Source organism: Epinephelus moara, chromosome 20, assembly GCF_006386435.1.
Source record: "Epinephelus moara isolate mb chromosome 20, YSFRI_EMoa_1.0, whole genome shotgun sequence".
NCBI lineage: Eukaryota > Metazoa > Chordata > Actinopteri > Perciformes > Serranidae > Epinephelus > Epinephelus moara.
This window is the reverse complement of record NC_065525.1, coordinates 39,647,310-39,663,004: the sequence shown is the minus strand read 5'-3', so window position 1 is coordinate 39,663,004 and position 15,695 is coordinate 39,647,310. Positions and strand designations below refer to the sequence as shown.

The following is a 15,695-nucleotide window of genomic DNA, read 5'->3' as shown; positions in this document are numbered from 1 at the left end:
AAGTCAGCTCATAAACTATGTCATTTTAGAAACGTTGATATGATACGTATGAAACGTACAAAAGTAATGTATCCGGGGTTTGCAGAAATGTACAATACCAACATTTTCTTGAGGGAACTGCACTGACACCTAAGCTGTGGGTTCTGTGGTCCCATCTTTAGGGCCTCTTCAATTTACACATAAAATAAGGTCTTCAGTAAAAATAAGCAAAATACATTTTCAAATTAATATGAGGTGAAAGTAAAGAAATACAGGAATTAATACAAAGGTGAATAAATATAGAAGCAGAAAACAGAAATATAAATTGATGCCACATTTTATCAATTAATATCTACATTTATTTTTTAATATTATTTGTGGTACATTTAATGGCATAAAAATTCATTAATTGAGTCATTTATTTTATTTTGGCAGCTTCTGTCTTCATACTTCAGTTCTTCACATTTTGTTTAGTGATATTTGATCGTCTTTGGTTAAAATATGATACAATGTCTTTATCTGCTACAGAACCTCTTTTCTTCAAACATCCAAACTTCTGTTGAATATATATATTAACTGTCTCTGTTCCCAAGAGACAAAAATAACAATAACTCACATCAGTTTGAGACGAGCTCCTGATACAGCTGCCAAGAAATCAAAACATTCTCATGATTCTTCACAAAGCTCATTATTCTATACATTATATACAATTATTTACTGACCTGGTGTCGCTGGTGTCAACGGACCTTTTTCTTCTTCAGTCTGTTTTCAGTCATTTTACAAAGATGTTATTCATGCTGAAGAAGGAAACCAGACCAGCAGACAGCAGCTTAAATATACAACCACCTGTTGTCACATCTCACCTGACACCTGGGCCAGTTCCAGTCACTGAATGAAGACCATGAGATGCTGCTGAAAGCTCTTTGATTCTTCTTTAAAGGGATAGTCCATCAAAAATGTATGTAGATGGCTCCAAATCTTACAAAAAGCTACAGCTACACTTGGGATGTCAGTTTCGGTTCATTTTAACTAGTTAGCTTTCAAGAAAAGCAACAAACAAACAAACAAAGAAATGGCCTCTTCTTTTAGTCCAGTGCTCCATTGACTCAGTGAGATTTAGCAGCACATTTCAAAGCGCTATCCATTTAGAGGTGGTGACATTTTAATCTGTTGTGTTGTAAATATTTTGCCTTTCATTTAATTTTCTGTTGGCTTTGCTGACAGTCAGCCAGCTAGCTGTGTTGACATGTGAAAACAAAGTGCCCACTACTCAACCTCTGGTCTCCACTGGTTAGCTAACGTTGGCCTTTCCCACTCTGCACTGCGCACTTGCCAGGTCAGGTGAACTGTTAGCTAGCGGTGCCATTCATTCACGATTACTGCTGGTACTGCCGTCCCTGTGGTGGGACGACATTGCTGTAAAAACATGGTGGCCACCATCCAATCTCCCTCCAGGTCGCCCTGTTGATTAAACAGCTTCATTTTGACCCCTTTAGTATTAATAAGTATGTTAGCACCACTAAAAAAAATAAAATTATTTCTCGCTCCCTGTTTGTACATCCTGACTTCTGTAGCAGCTCTTCTTCTCTGCTCCTGTGGCAGCTCTCAACTCCTCTCCTCACCTCTTGCTGTTACTGTTTCTTGTGTATCAAAGAATGAATGAGGAGAGGCTTGCGGTTGAGGCCCAATGGTTACGACCCACAATCCTGTCATTGTAAAGACAATGACAAAACAGATATTTCCTGGCCAGCCAAAGTTCTGGAGATCGGCTCTTCAGGTGAGAAATTAAATTTAATCAGGGAGTGTCCACACATGACTTTAAGCTAATGCAGAGGTGGAAGAAGTTCAGATCTTTTGGTAACAGTTGTAATAACTGTGTGTGCTATTGGTGCTAATGGAAGCATTTGACAGGCCTCATATGATGCACCATGGCGCTGTGGTGGCGATGTGTTTTCAGCTTTACAGTGAGCTTAGAGATGTGGGCAGCGATTCAGAGGTCTGGAACCTGCAGGCTCAACCCGGTCTCACTCTGAAGTCATCGAAATCCAGCGCTTGGAGACACTGACAAAAAAAAGCTAGCCTTTAACGTCGGCATGATACGCGGCCGGTTGCCGTAATAGATTAAGGGCGCTCGGCGGCATCAGGAGGAAACGCAGGGGGGACAAGGATGAAAGGTAGGGCAATGAAAGTCCGAGCACGGTGGACGGGAGTGGTGGTGGATGGGTCCAACAAACACAGACTTTCACAGGAGAGCGGTTTTAGCGTCCTGTAAGATTATAAAGCCAAACCCTGTTCTTTTTCCTAAACCCAACCACGTACATTATTTGTTGGAGGAAAAAACATCAATTTGCGTTGTTGTACCGACGTAGTGCATTTATTTTTAAAGAGACTGTATGTAAACAGTAAACTGCCTATGAAAACAGAAGTGTATTTTGAAAGAAGACAATGCATGTAACAGGCAGAACTTGACATGGTGTCCCTTTCACGTCGTATCTGGATGTGGAAAGTCCATGACCAAATGTCGATATGTGGCGAGGTCGGAGTGAGAATGTGTTGGCAGGCTGGTGGTTGTGTTTGACAAAGGTAAACAGCTCTCGAGAGAGCAACACACTGACTTTATGTTCGTGAGGTGTCTTCAATAGGAACCAGTGGGGTTGGAGCCAACAGGAAGTGAGACAGTTTTGATAGACGGATGAACATGGTGTTGGTGTGGGTCTGTACATGGGATAAAAATAAAGATGCTATCAGCCGTCACCTCCTCTCCTCCTCCTCCTCTTCCCCCTCAGCTGAAGAAATCTTTAGAAATGGCCTCCACAAAGTTCGGAGCCGACATGAGGATGCCAATGGTGCAGAGGATGGTGAAGAGTGAGAACGCCACCAGACACAGCCGGTCGATCACCGCTGCAGCGAACTTCCACTCACTGCACACCGTCTCCTCCTCATCCTGGCCGCGGAAACGCCTGGCGATGTACCTCACCTCCTCCAGGATCTGGTTCAGCTCCGCCTCCAGGGTGGACCCCGCTGCTGCTACTCCTCTTCCTCCGGGATCCTCCCCGCCAACGCTGCTCCCCACCAAACGTGAACACAGGAGCTCGGGTTCAGATGGCGAGGCGTAGTGTAACCCCTCCATGCCCCGGAAGCCGACATACAGGAGATTGCCATTGGTTACCTGTGGGTGATGTCGCAGAGAGCCCTGGCTGACGCTGAGCTCCAGGCTGGACAAGCTGCCACGCTGACGCTTGGAAGCGTTGTGGCACGCCAAGCGGACCTTTGCCTCGCCGGGACGCCGCATCCGCAGGAACCAGGCGCACCAGTTCAACAGGATCACACGGGTCTGAAGGAGAAGAAGAAGAAGAAGAAGAAGAAGAAGAAGAAGAAGAAGAAGAAGACACTTCAGGACTGTATCAGAAATTGAAAACCAAGGAGTTCTCCTGCACAGAACAAAACACCTCCTGCACCCCCCAAATATTGCTAAAAGCATCCATCCGGTCAGGCTGTAAAAACCAAACTCCACCCTGAGCTGAGCTGCCAGCATCCCCTTTAACTGACTACATCCTGTGACCCCTGACCCCTCACACACTCTTGGTTTTCCAGATAGCTAGCTTGGCTAACCCTGAAAGGTAATTAATCAATGTGTGTGTAGATCTTCTCTTTGCTGCATACTGTGGACCGTAAATGAAAAGTGGAAATGAGAAATGTTGCCCTAAACCCTGAAACCAGTCCTGTAGCTGTCTGAACACCCTGCTGAGCCTGGAGCTCGAATTGTGTCGAAGTGTTTCTATCTCTGAGCAGAAAGGACAACTGTCCCCCGTAACGGGATCTAGGTGCAGCAGATATCTGTTAGTAACTATGGACCCGTCCGTTTGTCAACGGGGGCTTACAGAGACCGCCAACAGCCCCTTGGACACAATCCAACACCAAGAACTCAGTCCAGCTCAACACTTTCACCCCTGCCAGCGAGCGTAAGTTTGACACCTGCACAGTGACGTGATAGATGGCCTTTTTCCCATTGACTCAAAGTGCCCAAACTCTGGGGTCCTAAAGGACAGCAGGGTGTCCTCCTCATCCTGCCGACCCCCAACAGACAGGGAAGGAAAGATATATTCATGTTCATCAGAGGAAGAGAAAAAGAAATCAAAGAAGAGGACAACAAAGAGAAAGACAAAGAAGAAGAAGGAAGAAGAAGGATTAAGAGGAAGGGGAAAAGTAAGTATAACAAGGCTGGTTAAAAGTTGTTTAAATTATATTTCCATGTTTACAGTTACGTTAAAATAAATCACAATTACACTAATGATGAAAATATTTCTCTGTAATTGTTCTGATGTGATAATAGAAAGTGATTAAATGACTGCGTGCATGATTATGCATAATATTTATTCAGGAATTAATTAAGAGAATTTACACTAAGTAATTTACATTTAAATTTACACCACGTCATCAGGCACCTTTTTTTCACCAGATAGTCTGAAGAAGAAAAAATTGGAAAAATATTCCATTAACAGTGATAATTGTTGGACCTGGTTAATGAACAAGAAAAAAAAAAGACAAGGAGGTGGAGGAGGAAGACGAAGAGTGTATTTATGTGAAAGTTGACTTTACAAAGTGTGAGTCAAAAATATTTACATAAAAACAAGTTGATTAAAATTCATTTATGCAGAAACGTGTTTATGCGGAAAAATTGCGCACGTACATGAGAGAGAAGTGAGTCCATGTGTGACGTGTGTATGTGTGTGTGTGTGTGTGTGTGTGTGTGCAGCAGGAGTAGGCAGATAAAAATAGAGCATGAATAAAGTGGATCTGTGGCTGCTCAGCTCTCAGAGGAAATCTTCTCCTTCAGTCCAATATTTCACTTCACACTTGACTCGTTAAATATTTAGCTGTCAGACATCAGTCAGTGCAACGACACCTCGCCGCTTCACTCTGGTCACCTCTGACAACAACTTCAGCAACACATTAAAACTGCCCTTTCTTTGCTTCATCGTGCACTTAGCTCAGGTTCCTTTTCCTTCCCTTCACTTCTCTATCCTTCCCGTTCACTTCTTCACCTGCTGCAAGCGCCTCAGGTGAGAGGCTGATATTCTTTTCCACCAACATGGAATCGATTCTGTTCCAGTTTTCATGCCTAATTTGTGAACCATTTAGAACGTTTGGACCAAAAATAAATTGGTTTGGAACCTGAAAAATTGGTTCCCAGCTGGAACCAAAAAATAGCAGGCTTCCCTAAGCGTGGCTTAGCCATAGGTCAGTTGTCTTGCCTCTGAGCTGGGAACAGAGGTAGCAATAGCGTTGTATAAATAGGACAATGGGCAGGACGGGTGTGACGTTTTGGACGATGTGTTATGTGTGCGACCCACTGAAAGAGATTTCAAAAGGGGGTCATCCCTGTGTTTCCCAGGTTCTATGTTCCCCGCTTACACAACAAGGGTTCTATGTTTCCCACTTGGTTGAGCGGGGAACATAGAACCCGGGAAACACAGAACCTTTTTTGTGTAAGCGGGGAACATAGAACCTTTTTAGCAGGGTTAAGTGGGGAACATAGAACCTTTTTAGCAGGGTTAAGTGGGGAACATGGGAACATAGAACCTTTTTAGCAGGGTTAAGTGGGGAACATAGAACCCGGGAAACATAGATACGCTCCCCTGGTTTGAACCCTGAGATGAGGGAGCCCTTTCATCAATTAATACCTACATTTATTATGAATATAAGGGAGAGTCTGCATGTTCTCCCCGTGTCAGCGTGGGTTTCCTCCAGGTACTCCAGCTTCCTCCCACAGTCCAAAGACATGCAGGTTAATTGGTGACTCTAAATTGTCTGTAGGTGTGAATGTGAGTGTGAATGGTTGTCTGTCTCTATGTGTCAGCCCTGTGATAGTCTGACGATAGTCTGACTCTCGCCCAATGTCAGATAGGACAGGCTCCAGCCCCCTTGCGCCCCCTAACAGTATAAGCAATTATAGAAAATTAATGAATGAAATAAATGATGTCAGTTAGCAGCTAACTCAAAGGAGAACAGCAGCTGAAAAACTGAGAAAACAAGGAGGTCCAGGAGCTCCTTACCTTCCAAGCAGAGCGTGAGATCAGCGGTCATATAAAAGAGATGGTAAATGATTTGTGTGTCATCGATATTGTTTATAAAGCCCTGCTGCTGTTTATGTTAAATGTCATACTAAAGGCTGACACGGTTGTATTACATGTCTTACTTCTTCTGATTCTGAGACGCAGTATGCTGTCTGAAAGTATACACAAGAGCGGCATGATGTTGCGGTTGTTAAGTTCTGTGTAAAACTGCAAAGGTGGTATAAAGAAGGGACTTTGTAGCAGCTCTCTTCAGTACTTCTTACTCTGTCTGTCTGTCTGTCTGTCTGTCTGTCTGTCTGTCTGTAGGGAGTAAGGGGGTAGGAAGTAGGGAAGGGGTAATTTACGCCCCTGGCCAACATACAAATTTTAAGTTGCGGATCATTGTGTTGCAGCTGGAGTGATCCCATCACAAAATGATCTCTTTCCCTTCCTTTCCGTTATACTTCACTAAGCCTAAGTTTCTTTGTCTTTGCTTCACCTTTAAATCCTTTCTGTACTTTTCCCACATTTTCCCTTTCTTTCCGTTCCTGTACTGGGCTCCTGCCTAGATCTACCTCTCATTGACACAGCCCTGTAATTAGGGCTCTGGGGAGTCATTGCATACAGCCCAGTGATTATACAATGGACAGGAAAAAAGAAGAGAACACACTCTGCTACATCACAAAGACCCAATGTGAATTAGCCCTTAAAGTCAGACTTAGTCAGGTTGTTTAAATGCTTCCACCAATTACACTCTACACTAGATTTCTACCCTTTAAAGTTATTTACCTGTAATTAGATATCTTTGTTGTTACAGGCACAAAATGGAAAAAGTTAGAAGAGTTACAGTGGAGGTAGATTATTAAACACCAGACAGTAAGTCTGCATCACTTCCTTCAACTGTGGCAAACATTATTCAGATCACAAACTTGAGGTGTGGTGGCTTAAAAGTTAGAGGCGCAACCTTGTGACTGATAGTTCAGCAGTTTGATATCTGAACTGTCAGAACGAATCTGAGCTGTGAGATGACAGATGACAGGGATTGCAGTGCAGCGGGACACAGACCTACAGACTCAGACTGGGAACAAATCACAGATATTTGGTCAGCTGATTGTGAGGGACAAACGTGTGTTCAGATCACTGAAACATGTCCTGTCCTCAGGCTCCACTGACTGATGGAGCTGCTGCTGAGGACACACTGGAGCTGCTGGGAAGCTAAACGACACAGAGTTGTCCTTTCAGCCTCACAGCTTCACCTTCACGGCTCAACACTCATCCCTCCTCTTCCTCTGCGGGAACATCCCCATTCAGAGCACAAGTCACCACCTCACCTAACCCTGACACCACACACACACACACACACACACACACACACACTCACAGCTGAAGTAATAGCTCTGACCTTCAAAATAAATTCCACCATAATGGATTTTCTCTTGTTCAAATCCCCACAGGGAAAAAAAGCGTGTATGTGTGTGTGCGTGTGTGTGTGATGTAAAGCACTTTTCTTCAAACTCTTGTTTGCTGTAAAATAAAGAAACAGGATGAGCACATTATCATCCAATCAGCGGTCGACGCTGCTCGTTCAGAGCTCCTCAAAGTCAGAGGTGGAATGATACTCATTTAACTACATGACTACTGATTATACTTACACACCTTAAATACTTGCGAAAGGCGTCTGAAAGCAGCACAAGAAAAGTGATGTCGCTCCAGGTTTCAAAGGGTTTACTGCGGGAACACTTTCAACTGTAACAGAATATTTTTCCTGTGTGGTATTAGTATTTTTACTGCAGTACATGATCTGAATACTTCCTCTATCACTGCTTAAAGTCAACTCAGCAGATTGTAGACACCATACTGGACACCTCACAGAGAAAGGAGCTCACAGTAGTGAAGAGAACAGGAGGAGGATGAAGAGGAGGGATGACTCACCCATTGTGGCATGTGTCCTCCGTCGGGGTCGTGGTGATGATACTGAAGAACCAGGACTGTAGCGATGACCGACAGACCCACGATCACCATGGTGGTTGCAAAGTACTGAGCTGAAACATAGAGGTCAAAGGTCAGTTTATGTTTACTCTTTTTTATATATATTTTTAAGAAAGTGAGGAATACGTCCAAATACATCCATCCTATTACTGCAACAGATTGGTGTCTACTTATTAAAGGAGTGGGACAGCAGACTGATATCAGCTCTGACTGTTGCTGTGTTAGTCTGGGGACTCGAGTCGGGGACTAGCCTCAGACAAAAGTGGAGGAGAAGTGTTTCTAGAACTAGAGCCTAAGGACAGGACGTCTGGCTCCTGCACCTGACCAGCAGAGCTAACAGTTAGCTGCTAAAAGTCAGTAAGGAGGGTTTTACATCAGGAACTCTAGCCTGGACTGAGTGCTCTTGATCTGGGGTGGCTGTGGCTCAGAGGCAGAGTGGGTTGTCGACTAATTGGAAGATCAGGGGTTTGATCCCTGGCTTCTCCAGTCCGCATGTTGAAGTATCCTTGGGCAAGATATTGAGCCCCAAATTGCTCCTGATGGCTGTTCCATCGGTGTGTGAGAGTGTGTAATTGGTTACTGAGTAGCAGGTGGCACCATGTATGGTAGACTTTCACTGTAAATGCCTCCAAAGACTGGAGGCATGACTTAAAGGATGTAGAGAAAAGATGTAGTGATAAAGCTCTGCAAGTGAGGAGCTCACCTATGAGAGGAACCGAGTCAGACGTCGCTGGCATGATCTCAGCCACCAGCAGCATGAAGACTGTCAGAGAGAGCAGCACTGTGATACCTGCACAGAGACAGAGGGATATATGAACGATTCAAACCTGCAGCCACAGAGTTCGGCATGCTTTTATTTCCTCTAGATGAATTCCATCTCCAGTGATCAAGAAACGCTGTTTACTTTCTATAAAGCCTTTAATATGAAAGTCCTCCAGCTCCACAGGTCTGAGCCGGATGTTGTCAGCTCGCTGGCAGCAGACTGTGAACAGCTGCTGAGCTCAGGATCGGAGAAAGCTGGAGGAGGTATCAGTGAAAAGAAAGACATGAGATAAAAGGCTGTATCTATAAGGGCGGGATGAATCCCCTGGACTGTACATGATGATATGAATCTGTGTTGTGTTGCCAAATCCTGTAAAGTTAGAGAGGAGGAGGTTTCACAGTCTCTACAGAACGGTTGAGCTCGCTTTCGAAAAACTAAACTTTTGTTCACAGGCAGGAAGGTGTTTGGGTTGTCCTGAGCATGCAGTGACACTTTGTGGATTATTTTCTGAGCTGGAGGCACTATAAAAACATTTCCTTTACCTGTGTTGTATTGTGGTAGACGCAGAAATCTCAAGGGAGATATAATGGAAACTGGAAAAGCAAAACCAAACTACAAGGCAAGAACTAAACGCAAGTAGGTCACAGAAGTGAGGACTTGGGATTTGACCACCTAATAAAGCAAGGTATTGATTCTGATACTAACACCACTGTAATACCTCTACCTTGCACTTTAAAGGAACACTTCATCAGTTAGCTGCCCCGTGTTACACTGACATCATGAAGAAAATTAGGTTTTCTTCACATGCCGTCATGGTGAATAAACAATGCAAAAATGTGAACATTTCTCATGAATAGAAATAAGGAGAGTCCATTTACCAAAAACATCACTTTACAAACTCTCACAAAACAAGTGCAGTAAAATGCAAAGACCCTTCTGATTCACTCATACAGTACATTTAAAAACAACTGCAGTTGCTCCACAGGGAACTGTTTTAGCACCGCTCCTGTTCACACTCTACACAGCGGACTTTAAGTCTAACTTGGATTTCAGAAGGAAGAGGTCACCCCATCAACCAGTCTCCATACAAGGGGAGGACATTGAGGTGGTGCACACCTACAAATATCTGGGGTTCCTCTTGGATGTTAAGCCGGACTGGTCTTCTAACACTGATACCCTCTACAGGAAGGGGCAGAGCCGCCTGTTCTTCCTGCGAACACTGAGAACACTCCACCAAGAACTGTGGTGGAGAGTGGCACACTGACCTAACTGAAAGCTCTAATGGACAACAGCAGACACCCTCTCCACAGCCTCCTGGGGTGACAGAGGTACAGCTGCAGCAGTTGGCTCATCTCACTGTGTTTCAGAATAGCTGGGTTGCACTTGACGTCACTTCCTTGTTGAGCGGCAGGTGCGAAATACAAATGGAGGGCAGGAAGTGATTTTCTACCAAAGAAACAGCCTGGATAACAGTCAAAATGCCGATATTTTTGCGCTGTATATGGTTGCTCAAATCGATCCAACCGAGAAAAAGTAAGAGCTTTTATCGAGTGCCCAAGATTGTCGTCCACAAAGGGAAAAAAATTTAAAAAGCTCACCGAAAAACGCTGGAAAAAATGGATATCTAATCTTCGCCTACGCTCTCTGGAGGAGCAGAGTCGGATAATGCCTGTGTGTGCAGTGACCACTTTGTCAAAGGTAACTTGTTTATGTATTATATTAGCTATAGTTAACTTTCTCTTTCCTCTGTAACACTGACATTAGTTTTTTTCTTTGCTTTGTTTAAGTTACGTATCCGCTAAACTGAATAACTGAGATTTATTAGGTGTATACAGTAATGTTATGTCTTATCTAATCAGGGTCATTTGTTCATCTGTTTAGGCTGCCCAAGTAATTTAAATGAGGTTGAGTCGGTAGATTGGGCTCCTACAGTTAACCTCGGTTACCAGACAGATAGACCCGTTGTAACGTTGTGACACACTGCGCTTAATGGCTGTTGCTAACCACTGATGCTTACAGATGCTAACCATGAAATTGCCATAAATAAAACACTCACCCTGGCGAAAATGAAATTGCCATAAATAAAACACTCACCCTGGCGAAAACCAAACAAAGGTCATTGTGGAGTATCCTTGAGCCCAAGACGTCCACCCAACCGCTGACAAAATAATTGTACGCCTCCATACTTTTGTATGCTTTCATCTGCTGTTTGGTGTAGAAAGAGGTCTGGAGAACGAGGTAATTAGTTATGTCTACTGCCTCGATAGCAGGCAAATCCTTCAAATCGGTTGAAAAATTGGTCTTCTTAAGAAGATACGGATCACGTCCCACATATTTACTGACTTTTTGCAAATATCTTCCTCTTGTAATCGCATCTAAACTAGCGCAATACGGACTTTCCTCCATCTCCGCCATTGCTGTTGTTTACTTCCTGCCCTCCATCTGAATTTCGCGCGGTTTCAGAATCACGTGACTGCAACCCAGCTATAGAGCGTTTCAGGAGGTCCTTCATCCCCACGTTCACACCTCCTGAATCCAGTCACACACACACTTACACACATCACATTAGCCACAACTGGCTGGACTGTGGAATGGACAATTTTATCTTAATTTAATTTCTATTTGTGCACTTATTTTAACTTATTTAATTTCACGTCTATTTCAATACCACTGTGTTGTTGTTGATGAGGGGAGGTGTGGTTGTTTTTTGTTGTTTATGAGCTGCTGGACAGCTGAATTTCCCTTCGGGGATAAATAAAGTTCTTTCTACCTTCTATCCATCTATCTAGTTGACCAAAGTGCTGTACACTGAGTAATTATTTGATAATTAACGCAAATTCAACGAAAGTCCCACGATTTTTCTGCATTTTCCGGCCGACCAAAAGTCATCGTGCAAATCAAATGTGCTAATGGCATTGCAGTATGGAGAAACACTGTGTATTGACATAAGAATTTGCACTGTTTGAATGCAAACAATATGTGTTGAATTAAAATGTTATGTTTACAGAAGATGTAGCTTACATGTTGTTTAACAGTCACATTGTCTGGTTTGAGAGCTACAATATTCACTCAGGATTTTTTGCAACATTACTGGAGTCCATGTTTTTTCAAACTAATTAAATAAAACTAAAGAAGAGAACTATAAAACACCTTTGCAGCTATTTTTTGTAATATTCAGTATGATTATTATAGCAAGTGACTACATGACTAATTTCTTTGGAGGTAGTAGTTTAAAAAAAAAAATCATTTTTTTTTCTCCTTTTGTCATTAGCCACAATTTTTGTAATTTTCCGCAATTTTCCGCAAAAAATCACATAAAAATGCTGCATTTTTTATTGCAATTTTTGTCAAAATTGGTCGCAAATTCAAGGTTTTTTTGCCACGAGATCCTGGAGGGACTGAATATAAAATGTACACAAATATAAAACAGAATAACACCGGTAAGAACAACTACATACGTAAAAAGATTATAAGATACTAAAATATTAAAACCAATACGAACAACCAAAGGCCATTGAAAACATGTACGTTTTAAGATTTGTCTTATAAGTGTCGGAGGGGGGCATTTGACTGAGAGTGGAAGGCTATTCCAGAACTTTGGAGCAACTGACACACTGGCACGATCTCCCTTACCCACCAGTCTTGATTTTGGGACAGTTAAAAGACATTGTTCTGCAAATCTAAAAGGTCCGGAGTTGGAGTGGGGGCAAGGTGTGCAATATATTGGAGTGCCAGCCCATGTACGGTTTCAAAAAAACAAAAAAAGAACCTTAAAATCAATCCTGTAGCCAGTGCAGGGATGCTAGCACTGGTCTAATGTTGTCTCTTGCTGCAGCATTCTGCACCAGCTGCAGGCGAGACAAAGATGACTGGCCGACACCCAGGTACAGTTTTTCTTAAATAAATAAAATGTAAATGTTAAAATAATAAATAAATAAGACATGTCGGTACAAACAGGCTCATGCACGGCTAGCAGGGCACTTTACCCATGGGTGGAGAGGTTTTATACAGTAATGTTTTAGAGAAAATGTATATGTTAAGGAAGTACTGAGTACACAACTGTAAAAGTAAGACTTGGATCAAACTGCATGAGTTGGGTAAGAAGTTGTAAAGTGATGTTTTAGTGAAGCTGCTGCAACTCATTTACCTTTATTGGGTTCTCCGCTCACCATGGGGGCATGTGAGAAAAATAAAGTTCTCTTCATGAACTTAACGTAACACGCTGATATAAAATGGTCATTTCATGGGTGAAGTATTCTTTTAATATAAATACCACTGAGATAAATGGGTTAAAATGGTTTCGTTTTGTGATTCGGTTGAACTCAAAATCCAAAAAAGACAATTTCTTGTGTCACTGGAAACAAATCTACCTCATCAGTCTGCTCACTGGACCCAGTACAGTATCTCTCAGACTCTGTGGCTGTTATCTGTGTGCAGCCAGTCGTCCAGTTTGTGGTTTCTGCGAGAGTTTCTGCAGTTCATATTTTCCATTTTATTCCAGTGTGAGGTCACCAACAGGATGGGCTTTAATTCTGTAATCAGCAGCATTACGACCGTCTGCGAGGACAAGGTCAGAGGTCAGAGGTCAGAGGTTTACACACCACCTCTCTGCCTCATAAAGCCGCCTCATAAAAGGAACTGGATCAATAACACACACACACACACACACACACACAAACAAAGAGAAGCTAATTGAGTATCATCTCTAAAAGTGTCCCATAAAACCTGTTTATAGATTTGCTATTGTTCTCTTCTTCCTCTGGGATGTTCATCTTAGTCATTTTGTTTTAAATATTTCAAATATACTTTAGATTATTTATCAGATTATCTTATCATAAACTTGTCCTACACTTTCTGAAGTCTGCCATCACATAAACGACTTGTAAAGTGTTAAATGTGTACCTGCTGGCTCACTGACAGTAACTCAGAGCAGCAGAGCGACGGCCCGCTGACATTCAGGTTTGATTGAAAGTGTAAATTAAATTTCCAGTGAAAGACATTGTATCTGATCTCAGCAGCTGGAAGTCTCCCGGCAGCTTTAACTTCCTGTTTCAGGATGTTTTATGGCTGATGAGTATCGACCCAGAGACATCAGTCATATGAGGGCTCAGCGGAGGAAGCAGCCGGCCTAAATACTTTATGCCGCCGTCTGACGGACTTAACACTGTTTACACAAGGGTTATTTTATCGGGCCTAAATAAAGGTTGCATTTGTGATGATCGCAGCTCTGAAAAAAATGAGCGATCTGTCTCTGAATCAGTGTGTGTGTGTTTTTCTGGACGATCCAGATAACACACTGGAGACAGCTTCCATGGAGATTATTTTATTTTCTGTAGAGAGTAGCTCTAATTAAATAAAGTAAGTGAAAGTAAAATAAAACCAAAAACTATCTGCATGGACAGAAACAAGAGAAGCTGACCCTTTAAAAACAACCACTGGACCTCAGCTCTCCTCTAGATTAGTATTGTTATGTTTTACTATACATTTATAGTGTAGTAGTTTTGGTCTTGTGCTACCTTCACTCAGACTGCTGCTCAGGTTTTGTTCCCCTGCTGTCAGACTGTCTGACCATCTCTTATTTTGAAGTATAACATCAGCCTTTACTTTTAATCTTCTCAGACATGATCATCGTTCTTCCAGCTGGCAGAGAGTTTGAGAAACAAACTTTCTTTTTGTTGCTTCAGATTGTGTCTCTCCGCTGAGCAGGGATTGTGTCTGTCCATCACTGATAAAGTCTGAGATGTCAGGACTGAGCTTCATCCTGCTCAGACTAACTGGAGTAAACAGTTATGATGGTTCACAACCCGACCGGGATCTCACTTTGAGGGTTGGAGGATAAGTCTAACAGGATGTGCAGTGATTGGGAAAGTTGTGAAGGAATTGGGAAGAAATCTACTGTATACAGTTACAATTTTCTTTGAGACACGTCTGTAATATTTGCTTTTTTGTTGTGAAAGATCAATGTTAAATTCAATTAAATGAAAAATCTGTAAAATTGTGCTACTACTGCACAAGACCCAACAAGCTGACTTTGCTCTGTTTTGTCAAGACAAACTTTTAAACAAGCCAAAAAGTTGGGAGCCACTGGATAGGGGTCTAAACCAGGGAGTATCAAACATATGGCCTGTGAACCTGCTCACCAAATCCGGTCCGGCCCACTGGATGACTGTGCACGCCTAATATTGACACACCTGTGAAGGCTAAGAGGTGCCAGGTTTCAGGAGCAAGTTAAAGAGTGAGTATCCTACTTTATGTAAATGCTGCTTCAGAGGCGTTTCACCTGACCAGAATACAGGTCTCTGAATAAACAATGAATACTTATTGTGCTCAAGGTGGATTTATACTTGTGTGTCAGCTCCATACAGAGCCCACACACAGCCTATGCATGTGGTCTACGTTGTTGTGAGCATATACTTGTGCAGTGGTGTGTCTGTGTCACTCTGCAGTTACACCTCCAAAACACTAGACAGCAGCGGGGTTTCTGTGAAGTGCTGTAAAGTTTAGTTGATTCAAAACACACATTAAACACACAATAAACATGGCTTAATAGAGACAATTTCAAACACAAGTACACAAATCAGCTTCACTATAACTCGCAGCATTCACAGACAAACACTTGTCTTTATCTGGACACATTTTCCCCACAAATACAACAAGTTAATAACATAAGCACAAGCCTATGGCATTTTACATTGTATAAATTAGCCTAGCGGCTAGCAAAGTTTTCCTCTTCTCATATGAAGCCAGGGACAACAGCAACATTTCACAAAGGTAATGTAACAAAATTTGGCTCCATTACAACTCACAACATTCACCGTAACAAAATTTGGCTCCATTACAACTCACAACATTCACCGACAAAACAACCGTCTACACAAAACACGTTTTCCACACACATCTCAACATGC

General features: G+C 42.6%; 1 protein-coding gene across 1 annotated transcript in view; it reads right to left on the bottom strand.

Moving 5' to 3' along the window:
- Positions 1–284: 284 nt before the first annotated feature.
- The window catches only part of LOC126408333 (neuronal acetylcholine receptor subunit alpha-7), a 70,392-nt gene continuing 54,981 nt past the window's right edge, over positions 285–15,695 (bottom strand). Inside the window, exons 8-10 of the mRNA XM_050073834.1 lie at positions 8,728–8,814; positions 7,968–8,077; positions 285–3,313 (exon numbers count right to left, since the gene is read on the bottom strand). Coding sequence (XP_049929791.1) covers positions 2,762–3,313; positions 7,968–8,077; positions 8,728–8,814 — 749 coding nt within the window. The 3' untranslated portion in view covers positions 285–2,761. The remainder of the gene's footprint in view (positions 3,314–7,967; positions 8,078–8,727; positions 8,815–15,695) is intronic.